The sequence below is a fragment of the Stegodyphus dumicola genome, chromosome X1, assembly GCF_044657685.1.
Source record: "Stegodyphus dumicola isolate Sdum_Otavi_A_Nest chromosome X1, ASM4465768v1".
In the NCBI taxonomy this organism is placed as follows: domain Eukaryota; kingdom Metazoa; phylum Arthropoda; class Arachnida; order Araneae; family Eresidae; genus Stegodyphus; species Stegodyphus dumicola.
In genome coordinates, this window is record NC_140780.1 from 245,001,663 (window position 1) to 245,027,069 (window position 25,407).

General features: G+C 32.9%; 1 protein-coding gene across 1 annotated transcript in view; it reads right to left on the bottom strand.

Annotated features, from left to right (window-relative positions):
• LOC118205250 (uncharacterized) overlaps positions 1-25,407 on the bottom strand; it is a 118,399-nt gene that overhangs the window by 40,717 nt on the left and 52,275 nt on the right. The window contains exons 14-21 of the mRNA XM_085807374.1: positions 24,373-24,426; positions 21,172-21,252; positions 19,692-19,745; positions 16,493-16,573; positions 15,045-15,098; positions 10,520-10,713; positions 7,145-7,228; positions 6,946-7,044 (exon numbers count right to left, since the gene is read on the bottom strand). Of these exons, the coding sequence (XP_085663500.1) occupies positions 6,946-7,044; positions 7,145-7,228; positions 10,520-10,713; positions 15,045-15,098; positions 16,493-16,573; positions 19,692-19,745; positions 21,172-21,252; positions 24,373-24,426 (701 nt within the window). The remainder of the gene's footprint in view (positions 1-6,945; positions 7,045-7,144; positions 7,229-10,519; positions 10,714-15,044; positions 15,099-16,492; positions 16,574-19,691; positions 19,746-21,171; positions 21,253-24,372; positions 24,427-25,407) is intronic.

Consider the following 25,407-nt stretch of genomic DNA (forward strand, 5'->3'; position numbering starts at 1 on the left):
GACATCAAGAAAAATTAAAGGTTACTTCACTTATTTTACTCTTTAAAAATGCTGATGGAATGAGAACATGATACGTCTAGTTACAGTCAAAAAATCAAAATGTTGTAACTTGGCCAAAACCTTGCTATAACTGCACGGAACGGTAGGGATGACCGCTGACAATTTTACAGAACAGCACAAGGAAACGAACAAAGCGATGAGGTAACAAAACTGCAACAATTTGCGTTCCGTGAATCACTGTAATATCCATTCCCAACTGAGTGACTTTTGAATATATATATATATATATATATATATATATATATATATATATATAAATTGTTCCCTCCCTCCTCCCCAATACCACAATCTCCAAATTGTACAAGCCCATGGCAACTTTAAGATATAAAGTTGCCATGGGCTTGTACGATTTGGAGACTCCAATGTCTTTAACAGGACTTTAAATAGGCATTATTGAGGTATATATAAACTGTAATGAAAATCTAATGACGTCATAACTATGTGCAGTTAAAAACTGACTAAAAACAGATTTCCGGATGAACATCTTCAGTAGCTGGGATGAAGAAGGAGATGAAGAATTACTCTTACTTTCTTTTCAAGATACAAAGTATTGTAATCACATATATAGAAAAAATTTTTTTTCAGAAAACCCGTGAGAAAAATTTAAAATTTTGAAGGTATTAATTATATTCGTATTATTCTGCAGGAGGTTAATAGGCAAATGGCGTGTCAACGGCACTTGGGACTTTTTTTCCTTTAAGAAAAACTAAAATCTGCAGAGATATTAAAATCTTTTCCTGATACAAAAAAGTGCTATTTAAAAATGAAAAAGGTATAGCTGTTGTCATTTTCCTGTTAAATTTTATGCACTTTAAATTCTTAAGTTTAAAAAAATGAAATAGTGTAGCTGCTTAAAAATATAGATGTCATTTAAAGCAAACTACTGTGAATGATAAAATTAAATTTATATAACAGCAGGAGGATAACAACAGCAGCATTATAATTCTATAGATTAAGTATAGCCATATATTAAACTGAAATTTCATTCTTTTTTAATAGTCCCTCAAAAGGCGCATAAACGACGATTGTGATATGCAGTATTTCGTTAATAAAAAGCATAAAACTCAAGTTTAAATAAAAAAAAACTTCCTACCTTAAATGAATAATTTATATAAATATAATATATTTAATAATTTATATTAGAGAAACAATTCTTGTTTTTAAAAATCAGGCAATTACAATTTGTGTAAAAATAAATTATAATTATGCTTTAAATTAATAACTGCTCAACATGTTGTACAGTACAGTTACATGTAGCTTTATAAACCTATTATACGTAGTTTTATAATCCACAATAATAATACTTCGTAAAAATATAAAACGAGGCCCCCTTGAATTTAGATTAAAATAATTCATATTCTTTAAATTAGTATTTTGCATACAATAGTATTATGATACATAATTTTTTTTTTAAATTTAAATAGAATAATATGGATAACGTGATTTAAATTCCTTTGTCGTGCATCTTCGATCACTGTTCCAGAATACAATACGTTTTAATGATTCAAGGTACAAAACTGCATACAAAAATAGCGGTTCTGTTAGAATTCATTAGGTTTTGAGAAGAAAACAGTAAACTCTCCTAAACTCAAATCTATGCCACATCAAATTCAGTCATTATTCTAAAATTCATGACTGATCCTTCAACCTAAAAAAAAAAAAAAAAAAAAAAAAAAAAAAAAAAAAAACCCGAAAAGGGGCAATAAATAAATAAAAATTAAATGGGAAAAATTCTTTTATCGATTAAAAAATGGCCCATCCTATATTTATCGATTAAAAATGGCTCTATACTTATGAGTGTATAATTAAAAATCTAATGCGATTTCAGCAACCACTGTCATTAAGTTCCTATTACCTAATATCATAAACTGAAACTAATGCAAGTGATAAAAGGTAAAATATGCTTAATGTTCAAAGTACAAGAGTCTCCCGATAATTCGCTTCTTTATCGTAGCATCGGGCAGTTCCTTTGATGAATGCTTTCAAATACTTTCAAGACGTCAGATAGCTTATGGAAAAATAAAATTGAAGGAATTTGACTCATAATATAAACAAAGGGAAATTTCTGACTCTCTATATGAAATCATGAATCACGACTATTTTAGTAAAAAAATACAGTAAGGAACACAAAATAAATATAGTAAAGCAAGAGTTTATATTTTGTTCTTTGACAACTTGACATAGTGTTATTAGCAGAATAAATCCTATCAGCAGGTAACTTCAGATTTAAAGAAGAAGGCTTATTCCTCAAATTATTCTTTCGGAATCTACTGAAAGATTAAAAGCACTAATCACAGTACAGAATATACTCAGATTATAAGAACAAACTTGAAACATCAAATACATTTAATAAAGATATAAAGGGAGCATTAGGATTCAAAATTTCAGTTCAAATTCGCCAGAGACATCGAAGGTCTCTGGCAATACCCATGTTGGTGGGTATTGCCTTCGACAAATATCGAAGGTAATACCCACCAACACCTGTACATGAATTTTAAAGTTAGCAGTTTTTAAGCTCTTGAATACTGTGTAGACACCGCTAGATGAATGTTTTGAACAATTAAAAATATGCAGTAGTAATTTTAGCTTCTTATATCACACACTGGCAGTATCTGTAACTGCAGTAAAGGTCTGCGAATATTGCATTTATGAAATTATCATATATTTGATTTGTTACAATAATATACGGTAGGGTCATCAGGTTATTTTGAAGCAGGAAACATGAAAAATGTGCAATGCCCTAGCCGGGGCTCGAACATGGACCTCTCGAACACGCGCCAAGTGTGCTACCGTTATACCACGAAGGCATGCAGAAAGGGGGAGAAAATACTTTATCCCTTTTAGAGGGCTACTCGCGATTAGGGGACCCAATCGCCAAATCCTGGTGGCGCCAAATCCTGGAGGAAAATACCTTATAATACAATAGGTATACAATGAATTACAAAAGTATTTTGCCACTTTACAAATCTTGCAACTTTAACCGATTTAAAATCCTAAATGTAGTAAAATTAAAAAGGGACACCTAATCTGAAATTATTTATTTGTACCTTAATAGTATTATATGAAAAAATTAACTAATTCAAAATAGAAGAAAATTATAGCTGTGAACAAAACCAACAGCTAAACTATCCACACATAAATGTTCACCGCCTTGTCGTAGAAAATAAATAAAAAAAAAAAATAAAAAAAAATAAAAAAAAAATTAACCACCAATTTTTGAAATTAAATAAAAATTTAACCATTTTAATCATTAATATTTTGTAGTATTAACCCTCGTATGTTGATTAATTTAAGACTATAAGGCACAAATTTGATCATCAGCTTGGGGTTCAAATCGTTGCCAATTTTATTCCATTTTGTTTGAAGGTGCAGTTTTAGCTGATTTGTTTTTATAGGAATTTATTTGAAGACTTTCTCAACTCTCCTCATAAGTATTCAATGTGTTTCAAATCTAGAGACCGAACAGGAGTTTCTATATGTTATGAATGTTAAACAAGAGTCATAATCTCATATTTAGAGTGTGTTTTTGAAGCCTTACTCTGCAGAAAAACTAGGTTGTCCTTAACTTATTGGAACTCTTTATTTTTTTAAATATACATATGTACATATATATATTTATAGATCCATGCTGATCCCTTATTAATTCATAATGTTAGCTGATTTGCTGGTATACATCCTCAAAGTTTAACCGAACCATTTTCGTACCTGACAAAGCTCGTTCTTCCGAAAGATTGTGTAGATCAAACTATATCTGAGCTTTCGCCAAACTGTTTTCCTCATGCTTATACTTCGCAACAACTTATACAACGCAAATTCTGATTTGCCACTGAAAAAGGCAACATTCCAGATATTTTGATTTCTATTAAAACACGTTTCTGCAAAATCCAGTCTCTTTTCCCCCAGTAGTTTGATTATTGACAACTTCTCCCGTATAGCCATCACTTTGTAGTATTCGACGCATTGTTTCTATGCTTAAATTTTTAACAGAAAAAACAGAGACTTCAGAAAGAATTTCTATAGATGGTTTAGCAGGAATTTACTTTTCTCACCAACGATTCAGTAATTTTAGTCTCCCAATTATTTTTAAAGTTTGTTTGCTGATATCTTTCCAACACACCACTTTGCGTTGTTAAACATGGAACCTGGAAATTTACATCTATGCGATAAATTATTATCTCCTTAAATTTTCATGAGGATTTATCTCTTACTTAAACGATGATTTATTTTTTACTTGAACAAAGCTCTCGAGTTTTCGCCATCGTTAAACTGACGGAGGGGAACAATTTTCTAGATTTAAATTTGAAGTTACCTTAAATAAATGGCTTGGCTAAATAACTACTAAATTTTTAGAGTTGTCAATAGGATGAGATAATATAATCTTAAAATTTGCATTTTGGACAATGGCCGAAGAATTTTTATCTTTTAGTTTAGTTCTTTTTATTTTTTGTCAATTTCTTTTTATTTTTGAATCTAACATCAAAATACAAATAGAATTTTTGGGATAATATTTTATTCTATTTTTACTGCATTTAGTATTTTGTATTATTTAAGGTGGACAGGCATTTTTGCGATTCAGTGAATGTGCCAGATTAGACGTAAAATTATTTCTGCTTTAGTTAATTTAAAACACAAATATTCAAAACGCAAGCAATCAACCAGTTTTAAAAATAATTTTCTATTTTGATTCCTTTCCTTCTTTCCCCTTTTTCTAAAAAAATTCTTGTAGCATGCAAAGAAAATTACCGTTTGAGAAGTTGTTATCGATGGTGGTTTTTTTTTTTTTTTTTTTTTTATTTTATTTTTTTTAATTCGCTGACGGGTCCATTTGAAACTCTTAGCTCGGCTTTGCCCGGCAAATTCCTGCCCCTCCCACACCAGAATTAAATTTCCTTTGCGAATTCCTGAAAATATTATTATACTGTATTCAAACAACGTATTACATTGTCCGAAAAGCAGAATAAAATAAAGATATTTTCTTAAAACGTCTACTCTTAAGTAATAACATGGATTCGCAGTGGTTAATTTTCATAGCTTTTATTTTAAGAAGTCGCGTTTTGTGAAATTAATTCTTTAGAGAAATAAACTTAATGCACTCAAACATTTCATGGCTAAGAGTATATTGTACATCTTGTTCTCTCGACTGTCATCTCATATGTAAGGGTGAGGGCGTAGTTACAAAAATTAAGCTCATTCGACGTCAATCAGTTCGAAGGAGAATATTTGGTAATAGGTAGGTTAACTTGGTTATTTCTCTTTTCCAAAGATACACATGAGATAATAAAACCAACCAGTTTCATAACAGTTACTGGTTCTTTAGAACTAACATCCCCCCCTTCAAAAGGTCTTGTTATTCTAAATGCTAAATAAGTTCTACCTTTGAGGAGTGGAATTAACATATCAAATAAGGACAACTTTACCACGAAAATTGAAATATATATTATTCTTCTCACGCAGGATCTGTACATATGGTTTTTGTGTAATGCATTGTTGTGTCCGAACAGGTTCGTAACGGATTTAATACACACAGAACCCATGATAACTTGATAGGAATAATCATCCCCCCAAATAAAACACTTTACAGTTCTGGAACTTTCCACATAAGTACACGTACAGCTCTTCTCAGTATGACCGAACACAAACAGTAGTTACCCCTTCAAACTACTAAGAACATAAAACAAGCATAATGCGAAGGCATCGAAAGAGCGAAGCTGGCACGGAAATCTCTCAGTACTCCGAAGTTCACTCTAAACTAAAAACTGATGCTTCCTCCGTTCATATACAGTTTTCTCCCGGCCGCCGAGAAATTTTCAGTACCTTCCATTCCTCGAAATTACTAGAAGGAATACACGGTTAAAGTTGCATACAAGAGCCGGTTACAGTTATCTATAGGGATCAATTACAGTTATACAGTGACCGGACAAAAAATGCCGCCAAGTTTGGCGACTTTTGCAATTACTCGACAAATAGTAGTCGCTAAAACCATCGCCAGCTTGACGATATCTTGCAAATTTAGCGAGATAGCCATTTACCTTAATGCTAAATAGACTTGTAACCTTATTTTTTCAGCAAAACTTCACTTTCTTTAGACTTTTCTTATTACATTAAACAAAATTAATAACAGTACTAATAAAACTAATAGTGCTTTTTCAGACAAACACATGCCAAAAACCAAAGTTTTTTAAGCGAAAGGTAAGTGTGAAAATTTTTCTTGCGTAAATGAATAATTTAATTATTATTATTCAAATTTCTACCTAAGTTATATGAAATTACAGAGATAGTGCTAAGTTATTAAGGAACTCAGCCATTTCTAGCGAATTTAATTAACGTAGTTATTTGTGCCCTTTAGACATGAGACTATATTTGCAGAAAAGATTTCAGGAATCCATTGTTACATTTCATGTCGCAGGCAGTATACGTTACTTAACTGACCATCGGTGTTTCTACCTTATTGTTCATACGAATCGTAAATTTCAGCAATCAAGTGAAAAATTGTTATGATGGAATTTTTGAAATGCTGTATTCTATTGTAAAGCTTTATCTTGCCAATATTTTAATGTGATTCTTTACGGGGACCTACTTTTTTTAACTACTACGCACATACAATTATTATATCAGAAATCATTATCAGATATCATTTTGTTTATTTTCAGAGAATGTGTACATGTAGAAGTTCCTACAGCAGAAGTAAAAAATTACTACATTCTGCAAAACACTCAGAAGTGGGTACACATGTGAATGCGATCCACTATACGTTTTTCCCCTGAACCCTTCAAATGAAGGAAGAAATTTTTAAGCTTCCATTCCCCGTTTACTGACTCTTTCGTCTATCTATATTTTAAAAATCAAATTATTAAACGCAATGTAAGCTAAAACTAGTTTACTTACATTCTTTCTTGAAAGGGGACAAATGGTTACCTTCCGACTTGTACCGGGAAATGGGTAGACAGGTAACTCTGCTTCACAGAGCGTCTTTTCCTCTGAACCCTTCAAATAAAAAATAAATTTTAATTATCATTTCACATTTACTGATTCTTTTGTCTATCGACATACACAAATGAAGGAAAGCTTAAAACTAAGACCTTACTTTAGATTTTGACTTTACTTTAGATCTTAAGTTTACTTTAGATCTTGAAAGGGAACAAGGTACTTTCTCAATAACACCAGAAGCCTGCAATATTAAGAGATTTAATGGGAAAAAAATCACATGCACCTTAAAATAAATTTTAGAATATTCTACCAAAACTTTGAAAGCAGGAATTTTACCTTGTTTGATTATTGAAAAGTACGCTAGAGATGTATGCCAATAGAGAGCAGGGTTTTGTGAGGAGCTTTATAAGAAATTGGTTCTTACACTACGTTTCTTACAAAACGAAATACCTAGAAGGAAACACTGCTACAAATCTAACATTTTCAGGATATAGAAGGGATGTGCGGCATATAAAGTATGTTCTGAAAAGAAACACTATTCATTTTTTTTCTGTAAATCATGCAGAACAAATTATTAGTATTGCAGTCCCATTGGTACATAAATTCCGAAATTATGCAAACGAGAGTTTAAAACGTATCTACATGAAATTTAGCCTCGTATCGGTTATAAGCGAGTAGTAGCTGTAAAGTAAGGATGCCACTATAAGATATTCGTATGATCACATCAAAGATTTCTGTAAAGAATGTATTATTGCACGCATTCGCATACCAAAGAATTTAGTGCTGATCGTAATATTGCCAGGCGAGTAAGGAGAAATGTTTCAGTGGCTGGAAGAATATACAAATAATGTTCGAAGAAGGACTTAGGACACGAAGAGAAGGCCATCATATTCCCAAAGACGAGAGGGCATAGCCATAAGATGTTTTTGGCGGAGCCTTTTGCGTCATGAATAGCATTGGCGAATTATAACCCACATTCGCTAATATTATCTGTTACAATATTACCCTTTTATATTTTTGATTAAATTCTTGATTACAGGTGCTTCACACCACCTCTCAGGTTACATTTGATTCCTCAGCAACGCATTGATAGTTTGCGATGGTACATCTAACATCATGCGGTCCAGGGTGTGTGGTCAAGACATTTTCGCGAATAAATAAGGTTAATTTTTAAGCAAAATTTATGATAGCACTTGTGTCGGTTGCCAGAGGAATAAAAGTCAGGAAGATAAGTATACAGCACCAAAAAGCAACATTCTTATATGGGATGCAGAAAACCTCTCCAAAATTCAAGCCTTTATAATTTAGTGCTCATCATACTACTGACCAATCTTTATATGGCCAGTCGGACTTCTTTTATAGCAAATTTCCAGCAGGAAAATGCCGCTCCTCAAACTACAGCAACAACACAAAAACTTCTTCAGAGTTTAATAATGTCCTGACTGCTTTACAAGACAGAAGAACTTTTAATTCATTGCCATGGTGTGTAGAGCGAGCAGTACAAGCCAGAAGTAGATAGACATAATATTAACTGTACTGACGTGCACAAGTGTTCAAACTTGAGAGAATTTTCACATTTTGTCGATCTTCTTCAGAGGTGATGGGCAGATTTTAATGAAATTTGGTAGGAACACGTATGGTTGATTTAATACAAAAATATGTACCATACAACAGCCATGGTACACGCCTACGATCGCGCGTAAAACTCACAGGCACAGAAAAGTTTAAAACAGAGGTTGCAACATCGAACATAAAAAGAGGCTAATAGAGGACCCAGTTACACTCCTACAGCTTTTACATTCTGGAAAATAAGGCAATTATGAGCACCTCTGGCAGTCAGTCCTACTCTTGCAACAGCGCTGTTTCATGTGTTGGAGGGTTCTGGGAGAGGGACGCAAAATGCAATTGCCCTAACAACAGCGTACCAGATATACTGTATCGAGTTTAGATATGGTGATCTAGCTGGCCAATCTATCTTGTTTACCTCCTCATTTTTCAGAAAATCATCCATCAGATTATCCCTAAATGTCATCCAAAAAATAAATTGATGGCTTACTGCACCTCCCGAACAGACGAATACAAGGCTGTAAGATCTCAAATTGTTTTCAAGAAGAATCGATGTTTGCATCTTGCGCACTTCTGCATACATGGGGTCCATTTAGAACAGTGCAGAGAACATCGACCTAGACATAAACCAAGTATTAATAGTGAACCATTATCTTTACAGGTTGGTTCGTTGGTATAATTACTAACACAAAATCAAAAATGATTATACTGCGCCGGACAAGAATTCTTTTCAGAGGTGAGTTCCGATTCACATGAAGCACCGATGCTCGACGTATTTGTATGTGGAGAGAACCACAGACCCGCTACCTGTACTCAAACATCCAAGAGTGAGATATGCATGGTAAAGGAAATTTGATGGTCTGCCCAGACATCATGCTGGACGGTACACAAACATTAGTGTCTTTGGATGAGGCTCTGTGACTGCTATGATGTATAAGAGAAGGGGGTCTTAGTTCTCCTTTTCAGTTTGTCATAGAGCCTGGGATTGGCCCTCAAATTATTTTTATGGGCACTGCTCATCAAGGCTATGTGGTGGTGATTTCCCGGAATGTGAGGGCATTAACCGAATCGGTTGGTCAACCAGATTTTCAGATATAAACCCTATAAAACATGTCTGGGATGCTCTTAGATGGGCAACAGAAACTCACTTTCCCTCCTAGATTTCTGCAGGATCTGAAACACAGCGTTGTTGCTGGAGTAGGATAGACTGCCATAGGGACTCATAACTGCCTCATTCACAGTATGAACTGCCCTTTTTTGTTTGATCTTGTAACGTATGTTTTAGACCTTGTGCATTAGGCACGACCATTCGTGTTACCATGACTGTTGTATAGTATATTTTTTAATTATACCAATCTACTCCATAACAAATATTTTAAAAGTCTATCAGAAAAATAACCAATCAAATGCAAAAATTCTCTTCATTTTAAATACCAGTATATATAAGACGTGTTAGTTTGAATTGCTAATCATTTGCGCTGTATTGCCTGCTGTATACTAAATCCTGCAAAAGTATAAGTTGTAGCTATATTCCTTCAAGGTATTTTTTTATTTTTAAGGACAGCATGGTATTTACGTTGCATTTGAGGAATATCACGAACATCACATGCAGCTAGCCCGTTTAGCTGTCGGGAATAAAACGCGAAAAGAAATGCTATCAATATTCCCCCGACTTAAGCTGCTTGGCCATTGGACTTCTCCATTTTTAGGTTTATTTAACCACTGTCCTAATTCCAAATTTTTTAAAACATACACCTTTCCACTGTTTAAACAAATATAATTTGCCATTTTCTAACTTAGTATTCAATGTATAGATGTAAAGTGGAGGGAAGGGGGAACATTCGCAGCAGAGTTAAATACTCGAAATTATGTATCTCATATTGACATCACAAATGGAAAAAATTAGCTTAACATCTGGAAGCTTACCGTAGCTATTAAAATAGCAAGTTTGGGCACGGATACGTACCGGACATGGAAGCAAACTGGTATTTTGAATACTTGCCCGATTTTCTGCAACATCCAAGGATTGACTTTTCTTTTCACTGTATTTAGCTGTAGAACTGACCGTTTCATTCAATTTTTCTATAAAATTTGGCTCCGGTAGTTCTTCGCGAAACAAGCTCTCTTCCAGTTTTTCTGGCTCAATAATATTTTGAACATCTAAGAAAATATCATTATTTCCAAAATCGGAATCTAAAAAGTAAGAAATATTTCTAAAATCTAAATTTTAATTAAAACGTTATTAATGATAATTTAGGCACTTCTTTTTCGAATTTTCTATACATTTTTATATTTGTCTTCTTCTATATAATAATTTGTCTAAAGAGCGTATACACATATTTCAATATAAAATCAAGCAATCAAACATTTTGCTGAAAATTTAAGTTTATCATCAAAAATGTTTCGAGGTGCTTCAAATGATGAAACTTTGCTGAAGCTTGATTATTTGCCAAAGAATATGTTTCATCTCGGAGAATATATTCTTGGGACTGTATCGTGTTTCTTAGGTTTGACTCGAGTTCACGTGCGGAAATATGTTACTGATGAGAATGATCTGTTATATCCTATCAAAGATGGAGTTCCGCTCTCCACTAGTATAAAAAGAATTCCGCGATCGTGCAAATAATACGATTGTAAAGAAAGATGTGCGAGTTTCGAAACAAAATGTCACGGCGAAATGATTATATCGCTACAAAGATTGTTTCAAAGAAAAGATTTTTGATTGGAATTCGTACCGAAACGTGCAACATGTTCTGTTGAGGAAGAACATTTACTTAAACTGGACTCAAAGTATAGCGAAATATGTGTCGTCATGAAGGAAAGTCTTATTTCTAAAACTTTTAACTATTTTAGGAAAAATCAATTGGTTGGTGAAATACATTTTGGACGTGAATGCGCTGGTGATTCAGACTGTCTAAACGGATTTCGTTCGCGACACATTTTTGATGATAAACGTGAATTTGCAGCAAGACGTTTCAACATGCTCAATAGTATCACTAAAAAAACGCAGGATTGAAAAGCGTGATAACAACTTCAAGAATTTAGCGAGAAATGAATTTTCGGGACAACCAGCAACTGAAGTTCGGCTTCGAGCTCTTTATTTCATCTAAATGCTAATTGACTTAGATGCGATGAGGTCATTTTTCAGAGAATCTGATTGGTCCATAGAAATGTATCCGTAAACCTACGTGGAGGCACACAAAGGCGTGATACGGCAGACTTGATTTTGTAAAAAGCGTGCCCAAGCAAGAAACTGTTGATTTCATTCCAAATATACTATGTCTGAAGAGATCAGTGCCACAAATCATCGATGTTACCATAAAATAAAAAAATGCGAGAGGTGGGGATTCGATCCTAGCTTTTTTAAATTAAGGAAAAATTAATATTAAATTCATTAAAAATTACTTTAAAGGTAATATTTAAAAATAATAACATACTAAATAATCAAAATTAATCCCTTATAAAAAATTAAAAAGTGTAAATAAAAAAATAACGAGAGATTAATTTATTATTTTTAATTATTTAATCTATTTAATTATTTAAAGTTGATGTCATTCCAAACATGTTGTTCAAGATCTTTTCTTTGAAACAATCTTTGTAGCGATATAATCATTTCGCCGTGACATTTTGTTTCGAAACTCGCACATCTTTCTTTACAATCGAAACATTGTCAGAGCCTTCAAAGGAAGTAAGTGTTATTTGCACGATCGCGGAATTCTTTTTATACTAGTGGAGATAGCGGAACTCCATCTTTGATAGGATATAACAGATCATTCTCATCAGTCCATATTTCCGCACGTGAACTCGAGTCAAACCTAAGAAACACGATACAGTCCCAAGAATATATTCTCCGAGATGAAACATATTTTTTGGCAAATAATCAAGCTTCAGGAAAGTTTCATCATTTGAAGCACCTCGAAACATTTTTGATGATAAACATGAATTTTCAGCAAGATGTTTCATTATGTACAATAGTATCACAAAGCAAACGCAGGATTGAAAAGCGTGGTAACAACTTCCAGAAAATGAATTTCCGAATGAACAAGAAATGAATTTTCGTCCCAACCAGCAACAGAAATTCGGCTTCCATCTCTTTATTTCATCTAAATGCTGATTGGCCTAGATGCGATGAGGTCAATTTTCAGAGAATCTGATTGGTTCACAGAAATGTTTCCTTACACCTAAGCGGAGGCACACAAAGGCGTGATACGGCAGAATCCTTTTGTAAAAAGCGTGCCCAAACGAGAAACTGATGATGTCATTTCAAGCATGTGATTTAAGAGATACTGCCACAAATAATCGCCGTTGCCACAAAATAAAAAATTTACGAGAGTTACGGGATTGATCCTAGTTATTTTAAATTCAGGGAAAATAATATTAAAGTCATTAAAATTAATTTGAAGGTAATAATTAAAAATAATGGCGTATTAAATAATCAAAACTAATCATGTATAAAATAATTAAAAAGCGTAAATAACTAAAAAAATGGCGTATTAAATAACTAAAAATAATGAGATATATATTTAAATAATAAATAATAAATTAAAGTTGATATCATCATTCCAAACACGTGGTTCAAGAACTCGTTCCCACAAAATAAAAACTTTGAAAAGATATTATCGTTGCCACAAAATAAAAACGAAATTTTGATGATGTCATTCTAACCCATCACTTCCGGGGAAATTCAAGATGGCGGAGACCACGCCCCTTTTCTGTGACATAGCTTCCTCCGCGCGGTTACCGTGACTTACTACTTTTAACATTTTAGAGCAACAGCACCAGAATCCCAAATTAGATAAGGTCCGGCATTTCTTTGTTATGAAAGTGAGCTTAGTGTTTGCAGATGATTCTATTTATTATTCGTGCTATATATACCTTTCGGTATCTATAAGACTGATACTGACACGCATTATCTCATTTTTTCTGAAACGGCAATGAAGGCTTTACACAACTAAAAGTCCATCAAAGCATAAGAAGAATAAAAAATGATATAAGCATTGCAAGCCAGGCACCCGTACTTGAGGAGAAATTTGTCAGGATACTTTTGTTTTAATATATTTTTATCATTTACTCATTTAAATTAATGTAACTTTTTAGTTTTTTGTATACATATCCTAATTATTTTTTTTACTTATAATTTATTTGGTAATTCTTAACTTTTAATTTTTTTTCCCCAGATTTTACAAAATTTCACATGGCTCTGGCGCTTTCAGTTTTAGAAATAATGCTTTATGCAGTGCGTGTCTGCACATACGATACCATTACATCTTAAGTGACAATGAGTATCAGCAAGGGGACAATTAATTCTGCTTCGCCTGGCGCTAAAGAACAGGTATCAGTAGCAAAAATAAGGCTTTCAGCGACGAAATGGATGCATCAATGATGTGACGTCGCATTTTCTCTCGAACTCCGTTTCGCTTACAACATCATTATTTCCAGATTTCTGTCTATTGACGCCGAGAAACACGGACGTGGGAAGCTTCATTTCATCATTGTCAAACGGTCTCAGCAAATGCAGTGCTGGCATGGGGGTCATTTACACATCGTAGTCCTATATCTCTAATCCGCATATCCGCTGTTTGATCAACCGCTGTTCCATTATTGAAGTTTTAATTCCTACTGCTCGGCTACATCTTAGGTCCCTCTGTCGATTCAACTTTTAACAGGGCAATGCGACACCGCAAGTAGCCAACGCTGCCTTACGTTTACAAAATGCATAGGCCACAGGAAAACTCGGAGCCGGGAGCCCGAGCGACTTACATAGGCTTTTCGGGCGTTTTCAGGATCCCGCAACTGCGTAGGACATGCACTTCCTGGTGCCCTATTCTTCAATGCAAAAGATGCGTGAATCCTGCCTAAGGGAGCACGTTCTCCATGTCTCTCAATAAATGAAAACGTTTGGTCAATAGTTACAAAAAGATTGGCACCAGAACACCTGCCATCCAATATCACAGATAAATTCTGGCATAGACGAGAAGCCGCCTGCCCATTTATAATAATCGGAATATCGGCAGATAATCTGAATACTGCTTTTGGTATGTTTCATATCTCAAAATTCCATGAAAATTTAATCAGTTAATTTTACTCTAGCAATGTATTGAAAAATAAATACGATTCTATAGAAAACATTCTTTCATAATACAGATATCGAATTGGCAGGAGTATACGAGACAGTTTCATTTAGAAAGTCCTCCATGAAGGCACTGTTTCCCTTAGTCGTGTAGTCCGCCCTTGCTTTCCCAATACTGATTAAATGAAATCTTGACTACAGTTTCTTAAAGCAAGCAAATCTTTGTAGATATATAGAAGAGATTATTTACGAATTTTTAGCAATTTATTTCTCTTTCATATTCACTAAATAATCAATTCTCTAACGGAACTGATATATGATAATGTATTTTGTTCACATATAGAGAAGCGCTTAAAGACAAACCTCAAATAAACATTTAAAAATACTACAATAATTGTAAAACGTAATTTGTATTTCTTACCATCCTTTTGAGTTGTAGAACCTTCAATGAGTCGGGAGATATGGGATACTTCTTCTGAAAGAGCAAACATTTTATTAAAAAAGTAATATAAATGTATTTAGACACAAAACTTGAATTATTTGCAGAAAAAAATCAAATGCATAAAGGAAATATCAGTCAAAAATCAAAGATTTATTTTTTGCTCTTTCTGCCCTAATATTTCATGATTTCTCAATTAAAATTAGTACTTTAAAATTTCCTGATTACTACAAATTTATTGACATACACTTAGGATCACGCTCAGCACGTCACATATTTTTGCAGCACTGACATTTAATCCATGTACAGAGTCTTCAGAATTGTCAGTCTAGCTCAGTAAAGGAGATCCGTCGTCATTCTGATGCACGTATTCTGATGCACTACGCAATTGCGTAGCTTCATTTGAACAATTAGTGTAACTGTCAAATAACCATTTCTTATAAATATCCGCAATTAAAACGATTTTCAGTTTTTCGTGTTCTTCGTAGTAACTACGTTTGCGCTTTCATATTTCACATTTCACGAAAGATAGGTATTTCAAAAGGTGCCAGATTGGTTATGTTCTGCCACCTTTTAAAAGCTGCCTCCATCAGTTGAGCTACACTCTTCATGCTATATGCATATCTACCAGCCGATACGATTTTCGGTAAAGAATAAAAAATTAATAACATAGCTTTCAATAAGATTATATAGATATTTCTATATAGATACTTCTATATATCTACATTAGTCGATATTTCATCTTTAACGTTTCGAGATTTGTGTTTTTCTTAGGGGCAGATTACGTTTCGTAAATCTTTAGATTAACGGTTTGCACATTTTGGAAAATATGCATATTTTGATTTATGCGTTTTAAAACGCTGGAGAGGAGAACTTACCTTTCAGTAATATTTAAAAGTCAATGTCCCATGTGTAATAGTTTGACTATTTTCTTTCTGGCTTTTCACATACCTTTTATAGGTAAATTGCTAAATTTTAAAGCAAGTATTTAAAACTTTGAACACAGTTACAGAACAAAGGACTTGCATATGGTTTTAAATACACACATGCCTAATCTAATTTCATATATTCAGAGGAGGACTCGATCCCCACTTGATGAATCCCCAGATGTGACAACATTCGCCATTTGTGCGAAGAGGTAACCAAAGTAATACATCATATACATTTAACGAAAATATGCACGCTATTTAAGTAATCTAAAAAAATCTGTTAAACATGTTCGCTTCTTACCATCAAGATTTACCGTTAAAGAAAGCCATTTCTACAGCAAAATAACAAGAGGAATACTTGCGAGTTTATAAAAAATTTAATTAACATATGCAATCATGTTTAATCAAAAAATTTCTATTTTTAAAGAAGAATTTTAAAAAAATTCCCAGATATTGCAAACCATGGATATGGAAAAAGTATTTTGGAAACTAGAAACTAACCTGGGAATTTAAATGTCATCTTTTTGCCAGGTATGAATGTTGACTCCTTTACATGAGTGTGTTGCCCATGAAGAATTTCATCTTGAAAAAGGAAGGAAATTTTTCATGGCATTAGGAAAAGCAATGAGCAAATTTCAAATTATCGTATCAAGATATTATTCTGAGGTGTTAAAAGTTGGAATTATTTTAATCAACGAAAATAGAACCAAAATTAATTTAAAGATCTGTAAATCAGATAATGTCATATCCTTTTAACTACACCTGTAAAATATTCGTCACACATACACCCTTATTTACGCTTTCATCTCTAAGATTTTTAAGGAAAAAAAAAATAATTTTCACAAGCAATTTGCGCAATGGCTCCATAGAAAGAAAAAATTATGAAAATTTATTATTTAAAATAAAATTTAAATTTTCGGCAACGTTTCTACACAGTAAGCTGAAGATTTCTTAATACATAGTATGCTTTATTCATTATGGGCCTATTTCCAAGGCTCCATTTTGTAGAATAATTCTGAAAACAATAGTTACATTCATGATTTAAGACAGAAAAACAAACAGCAATGTAGATTGTAATGGAATATGAGAATGAAATTTTAATGTATTTAGTATTATATTATGCAATGCTTTTAGCCAAATTCAATTGAAAATATAATAAACAATCTTTTTAAATACTAGAGTGAATGTTGCGGAAATGCGTTTTACTATTACTGAAGTTTGGTTGAAGTTAGTGAAATGCAAAATTTATCGACCACATGTCTTCTACATATTTTGAGCAAAATCTAGAATTTTTCAGAACGTTTCGAAGGGGCATATTACAGTATTACATAATTTGGTACCTTAAATTGCAGTGATACTAGTTATCCTTGCAACCACTTTTAATAAATTTTGTCCCAAAATAAAGAAACAGTCAATTTGACTTTTTTCGCAGAGATCTGTAATTCATTTTTCAACTTTTACGTTTATATTTACTTGCATTAAACACAACTCAGAAGCCTAAGTACGGTATTTAATTGCACCCAGTCATTTTTAAATTATGGAAAAAAATTTTGAATTTCTCAAAGGAATGAAATAACTCTCTTAATCATCATGTGCGACGTAGGAGATAGATTGAAAAACATATGCTTGTGAAGGAACTTAATAATATATACACGAGTATGTACCCTTTGCAGAAACGAGAGGACCATTTTAATGGATCGATCATTCAAATTCAAATGCAATTTTTATGTCTCGATTGCGCGACTTAGGATTAGGATTCATATGCAGCATTGCGCTAACATATATTTTTTGACATAAAATCAGATATTTTCTAAAATAACATGTCGAATTTTTTCACATTTCAAATCTAAGCCTAAAATCGAGCTAATGTACGCTCAAAAAAATTCCTATAAATTTGCGCATGGAAGTGGAACTTCATGCACTAGAGTATGGCAGCTGCTCGATATTCCGATTTCTGTATATTCTGTATCTCACAATTAAGTTAAATTTTAATCATTTGATCTTTCTCTCATTATTTATTGAAACAGTAAGTAGGATTCTACAGACAGCCTTTTTTTCATGATCCAGATATCGAATCGCCAAGAGAATACTAGCCAGTTTCACTTGGAAAGATCCTCTACGAAGGCACTTTTTCCGTTAGGTCGTATAATCCAACCTTGCTGGCGCAATCCTGATTAAACAAAACATTTTGACTACAGTTTATTAAAGCTAATTGGGAGGAAAATATTTGTAGGTATATTGAAGAAATTATTTACGAATTTTCAGCAATTTATTTCTCTTTCATATTCACTAGATAATACGTTCATAAAAATTCAGACAAATTCCGGCATAGAAGGGAAACCTTATGCACTAGAGCAGCAGTTCTCAACCTTTTGACTAACGCGTACCCTCTAAACAAAAATTGAAAACCTTTAGTGCCACCACTACAAAGTAGTACTACTACCACCACTCCTGAACAAACCCCAGATCCCATAAATTTACATTTGTTAGCTAAGAACCTCAATCAGAATTCAAGAATTTTAATTTTTGAATTTAATAATTAAAAACAGTTTGCTTCTTTGCGTACCACCTATTTTCTTGCTTACCACCAGTGGTACGCTTACCATCGGTTGAGAACTTCTGCACTACAGTACAACAGCTGCTATTTCTGCCAAAGGCAGATGCTCGGAATACAGATATCTGTATACTCTGTATCTGAAAATTACGTGAAATTTTAATCATTTAATCTTTCTATCATAATTTATTGAAACAGTTGTAAGGTTTTACTTTATTCTAACCAGTTATATTTAGTTTGACTTTCCTTTTCCTCCTGATTTCAGTTTCCTACCGAAATGTAAACTTTGTATGAGGTAGATGTAAATTTTAAACGTGTTTCAGAAGCAGTATTTAAGCTGCGTTGGAAGAGTTCAGAAGAGTAGTATCGGACTTAGTTCCGATATTTATGCTACGAGCTTAAGATTAGCTCTCTAGTTGTTCGACACCTTTCAGTTTATACTGATATTTCTCGGATCGGCTTTGCTGTGTGCAGTCGATTTACCGTTAGTTAAGCTAAGGAGCCACTCATTAGATTTCTTAATTTACTACTGAATTGTTACATTCTAATTTTCAATTACGTAGCCACAAGTGGTGGTGATTCGTGAGCACGAAGTGCGTGCATTTGTTTTAATTTAGATTTAAATAAAAAGGTTATTTAAACCTTTCATCTGCAGTATTTATTCTTAAAGACATAGCGAGAGATCGCTACTTAGTGTTCGACTTGGGGTTAACAATGTATGCTCCCAAGGAATACACACATACTATATAGAGTAAGTAGGATTCTGCAGGCAACTTTCTTTCATGACCCAGATATCGAATAGCCAGGAGCATACGAGACAGTTCATTTAGAAAGTCCTCCACGAAGGCACCGTTTCCCTTTGTCTTATAGTCCGCTCTAGCTTTCGCAATACTGATTAAATGAAACCTTTTGCCTAAGGTTTCTTAAAGTAAATTGGTAGAAAATCTTTGTAGATATATAGAAGAAATTATTTACGAATTTTTAGCAATTTATTTCTCTTTCATATTCACTAAATAATCAGTTCTCTAACGGAACTGATATATGATAATGTATTTTGTTCACATATAGAGAAGTGCTTAAAGACAAACCTCAGATAAACATTTAAAAATACTGCAATAATTTTAAAACGTAATTTGTATTTCTTACCATCCTTTTGAGTTGTAGAACCTTCAATGAGTCGGGAGATATGGGACACTTCTTCTGAAAGAGCGAACATTTTATTAAAAAAGTAACATAAATGTGTTTAGGAACGAAACTTTAATTATTTGCAGAAAAAAATCAAATGCCTAAAGGAAATATCAGTCAAAATCAAAGATTTACTTTTTGCTCTTCCAGCTCTAATATTTCATGATTTCTCAATTAAAATTAGTACTTTAAAATTTCCTGATCACTACAAATTTATTGACATACACTTAGGATCACGCTCAGCACGTCACATATTTTTGCAGTACTGACATTTAATTCATGTACAGAGTCTTCAGAATTGTCAATCTACCTCAGTAAAGGAGATCCGTCGTCATTGTGATGCACGTATTGCAATTGCGTAGCTTCATTTGAACAATTAGTGTAACTGTCAAATAACCATTTCTTGTAAATAACCGCAATTAAAACGATTTTCCGTTTTTCATGTTCTTCGTAGTAACGACGTTTGCGCTTTCATATTTCACATTTCACGAAAGATAGGTATTTCAAAAGTTGCCAGATTGGTTATGTTCTGCCACCTTTTAAAAGCTGCCTCCATCAGTTGAGCTACACTCTTCCTGTTATATGCATATCTACCAGCCGATACGATTTTCGGTAAAAAATAATAAATTAATAACATGGCTTTCAATAAGATGACGACATTAGTCGATAGTTCATCTTTAACGTTTCGAGATTTGTGTTTTTCTTAGGGGCAGATTACGTTTCGTAAAACTTTAGATTAACGGTATGCGCATGATTTGATTCATGTGTTTAAACATTTGTTTGAAAAAAACTGGAATGGAGTACTTATTTTTACCTTTCAGAAATATTTAAAAGTCAATGTCCCATGCGGAATAGTTTGAATAATTTCCTCCCAGCTCTACACATACCTTTTACAAGTAATTTGCTAAATTTTAAAGCAAGTCTTTAAAACTTTTAATACAATTACAGAACAAAGGATTTAAGTTATATTTATTAAGTTACAGAACAAAGGACTTGCACATGCCTTTAAATCAACACATGTGCAATTTACTTCTTTATATTTAGAAGAGGACTCGGTCCCCGCTTAATGAAACCCCAGAGGTGACAACATTCGCCTTTAATTATGGAAACAAGTAATCAAAGTAATACAGCACATACATTAAACGAAAATATGCATCCCGGTTAAGTAATCTAAAGAGCATGTTAAAAATGTGTTTATCTTACCAGCAAGATTTACTTTTAAAGAAAAAAATTTCTACAGCAAAATAACAAGTGGAATACTCGAGAGTTTACAAAAATTTTACTTAACATGTGCAATCATGTTTAATCAAAAAATTTCTATTTTTAAAGCAGAACTTAAAAAAATTTCTTGCTTTAACACAAATATTTTTAAAGCAGAACTTAAAAAACCATATTGCAAAATATGAACTAGGAAAAAGGATTTGGAAAACTAGAAACTAACCTGGGAATTTAAGTGTCATCTCTTTCCCAGGTATGAATGTTGACTCCTTTACATGAGCGAGTTGCTCATGAAGAATTTCATCTTGAAAAGGGAAGAAAATTTTTCATGTCATCAGAGAAAGCAATGAGAAAATTTTAAATATTTGTATCAAAATATTATTCTGAGGGGTTAAAAGTTGAAATTATTTTAATCAGCGAAAATAGAACCAAAAGTAATTTAAAGATCTGCAAATCAGATAATGGCATATCCTTTTAACTACACCTGTAAAATATTCGTCACACTTACACCCTTATTTACGCTTTCATCTCCATGATTTTTCAGGAAATGAAATAATTTTCGAAAGTAATTTGCGCAATGGCTCCATAGAAAGAAACAATTATGAAAATTTATCATTTAAAATAAAATTTAAATTTTCGGCAACGTTTCTACACAGTAAGCTGAAGATTTCTTAATACATAGTATGCTTTATTTATTATGGGCCTATTTCCAAGGCTCCATTTTGTAGAATAATTCTGAAAACAACAGTTACATTCATGATTTAAGACAGAAAAACAAACTGCAATGTAGATTGTAATGGAATATGAGAATGAAAGTTTAATGTATTTAGTATTATAGTATTATGCAATGCTTTTAGCCAAATTCGATTGAAAATAAAATAAACAATTTTTTTTTAATACTAGACTGAATGTTGCGGAAATGCGTTTTACTATTACTGAAGTTTGGTTGATGTTAGTGAAATGCAAGATTTATCGACCACATGTCTTCTACATATTTTGAGCAAAATCTAGAATTTTTCAGAACGTTTCGAAGGTGCATATTACAGTATTACATAATTTGGTACCTTAAATTGCAGTGATACTAGTTATCCTTGCAACCACTTTTAAAAAATTTTGTCCCAAAATAAAGAAACAGTCAATTTGACTTTTTTCGCAGAGATCTGTAATTCATTTTTCAACTTTTACGTTTATATTTACTTGCATTAAACACAACTCAGAAGCCTAAGTACGGTATTTAATTGCACCCAGTCATTTTTAAATTATGGAAAAAAATTTTGAATTTCTCAAAGGAATGAAATAACTCTCTTAATCATCATGTGCGACGTAGGAGATAGATTGAAAAACATATGCTTGTGAAGGAACTTAATAATATATACACGAGTATGTACCCTTTGCAGAAACGAGAGGACCATTCTAATGGATCGATCATTGAAATTCAAATGCAATTTTTATGTCTCGATTGCGCGACTTAGGATTAGGATTCATATGCAGCATTGCGCTAACATATATTTTTTGACATAAAATCAGATATTTTCTAAAATAACATGTCGAATTTTTTCACATTTCAAATCTAAGCCTAAAATCGAGCTAATGTACGCTCAAAAAAATTCCTATAAATTCGCGCATGGAAGTGGAACTTCATGCACTAGAGTATGGCAGCTGCTCGATATTCCAATTTCTGTATATTCTGTATCTCACAATTAAGTTAAATTTTAATCATTTGATCTTTCTCTCATAATTTATTGAAACAGTAAGTAGGATTCTACAGACAGCCTTTTTTTCATGATCCAGATATCGAATCGCCAAGAGAATACTAGCCAGTTTCACTTGGAAAGATCCTCTACGAAGGCACTTTTTCCGTTAGGTCGTATAATCCAACCTTGCTGGCGCAATCCTGATTAAACAAAACATTTTGACTACAGTTTATTAAAGCTAATTGGGAGGAAAATATTTGTAGGCATATTGAAGAAATTATTTACGAATTTTCAGCAATTTATTTCTCTTTCATATTCACTAGATAATACGTTCATAAAAATTCAGACAAATTCCGGCATAGAAGGGAAACCTTATGCACTAGAGCAGCAGTTCTCAACCTTTTGACTAACGCGTACCATCTAAACAAAAATTGAAAACCTTTAGTGCCACCACTACAAAGTAGTACTACTACCACCACTCCTGAACAAACCCCAGATCCCATAAATTTACATTTGTTAGCTAAGAACCTCAATCAGAATTCAAGAATTTTAATTTTTGAATTTAATAATTAAAAACAGTTTGCTTCTTTGCGTACCACCTATTTTCTTGCTTACCACCAGTGGTACGCTTACCATCGGTTGAGAACTTCTGCACTACAGTACAACAGCTGCTATTTCTGCCAAAGGCAGATGCTCGGAGTACAGATATCTGTATACTCTGTATCTGAAAATTACGTGAAATTTTAATCATTTAATCTTTCTATCATAATTTATTGAAACAGTTGTAAGGTTTTACTTTATTCTAACCAGTTATATTTAGTTTGACTTTCCTTTTCCTCCTGATTTCAGTTTCCTACCGAAATGTAAATTTTGTATGAGGTAGATGTAAATTTTAAACGTGTTTCAGAAGCAGTATTTAAGCTGCGTTGGAAGAGTTCAGAAGAGTAGTATCGGACTTAGTTCCGATATTTATGCTACGAGTTTAAGATTAGCTCTCTAGTTGTTCGACACCTTTCAGTTTATACTGATATTTCTCGGATCGGCTTTGCTGTGTGCAGTCGATTTACCGTTAGTTAAGCTAAGGAGCCACTCATTAGATTTCTTAATTTACTACTGAATTGTTACATTCTAATTTTCAATTACGTAGCCACAAGTGGTGGTGATTCGTGAGCACGAAGTGCGTGCATTTGTTTTAATTTAGATTTAAATAAAAAGGTTATTTAAACCTTTCATCTGCAGTATTTATTCTTAAAGACATAGCGAGAGATCGCTACTTAGTGTTCGACTTGGGGTTAACAATGTATGCTCCCAAGGAATACACACATACTATATAGAGTAAGTAGGATTCTGCAGGCAACTTTCTTTCATGACCCAGATATCGAATAGCCAGGAGCATACGAGACAGTTCATTTAGAAAGTCCTCCACGAAGGCACCGTTTCCCTTTGTCTTATAGTCCGCTCTAGCTTTCGCAATACTGATTAAATGAAACCTTTTGCCTAAGGTTTCTTAAAGTAAATTGGTAGAAAATCTTTGTAGATATATAGAAGAAATTATTTACGAATTTTTAGCAATTTATTTCTCTTTCATATTCACTAAATAATCAGTTCTCTAACGGAACTGATATATGATAATGTATTTTGTTCACATATAGAGAAGTGCTTAAAGACAAACCTCAGATAAACATTTAAAAATACTGCAATAATTTTAAAACGTAATTTGTATTTCTTACCATCCTTTTGAGTTGTAGAACCTTCAATGAGTCGGGAGATATGGGACACTTCTTCTGAAAGAGCGAACATTTTATTAAAAAAGTAACATAAATGTGTTTAGGAACGAAACTTTAATTATTTGCAGAAAAAAATCAAATGCCTAAAGGAAATATCAGTCAAAATCAAAGATTTACTTTTTGCTCTTCCAGCTCTAATATTTCATGATTTCTCAATTAAAATTAGTACTTTAAAATTTCCTGATCACTACAAATTTATTGACATACACTTAGGATCACGCTCAGCACGTCACATATTTTTGCAGTACTGACATTTAATTCATGTACAGAGTCTTCAGAATTGTCAATCTACCTCAGTAAAGGAGATCCGTCGTCATTGTGATGCACGTATTGCAATTGCGTAGCTTCATTTGAACAATTAGTGTAACTGTCAAATAACCATTTCTTGTAAATAACCGCAATTAAAACGATTTTCCGTTTTTCATGTTCTTCGTAGTAACGACGTTTGCGCTTTCATATTTCACATTTCACGAAAGATAGGTATTTCAAAAGTTGCCAGATTGGTTATGTTCTGCCACCTTTTAAAAGCTGCCTCCATCAGTTGAGCTACACTCTTCCTGTTATATGCATATCTACCAGCCGATACGATTTTCGGTAAAAAATAATAAATTAATAACATGGCTTTCAATAAGATGACGACATTAGTCGATAGTTCATCTTTAACGTTTCGAGATTTGTGTTTTTCTTAGGGGCAGATTACGTTTCGTAAAACTTTAGATTAACGGTATGCGCATGATTTGATTCATGTGTTTAAACATTTGTTTGAAAAAAACTGGAATGGAGTACTTATTTTTACCTTTCAGAAATATTTAAAAGTCAATGTCCCATGCGGAATAGTTTGAATAATTTCCTCCCAGCTCTACACATACCTTTTACAAGTAATTTGCTAAATTTTAAAGCAAGTCTTTAAAACTTTTAATACAATTACAGAACAAAGGATTTAAGTTATATTTATTAAGTTACAGAACAAAGGACTTG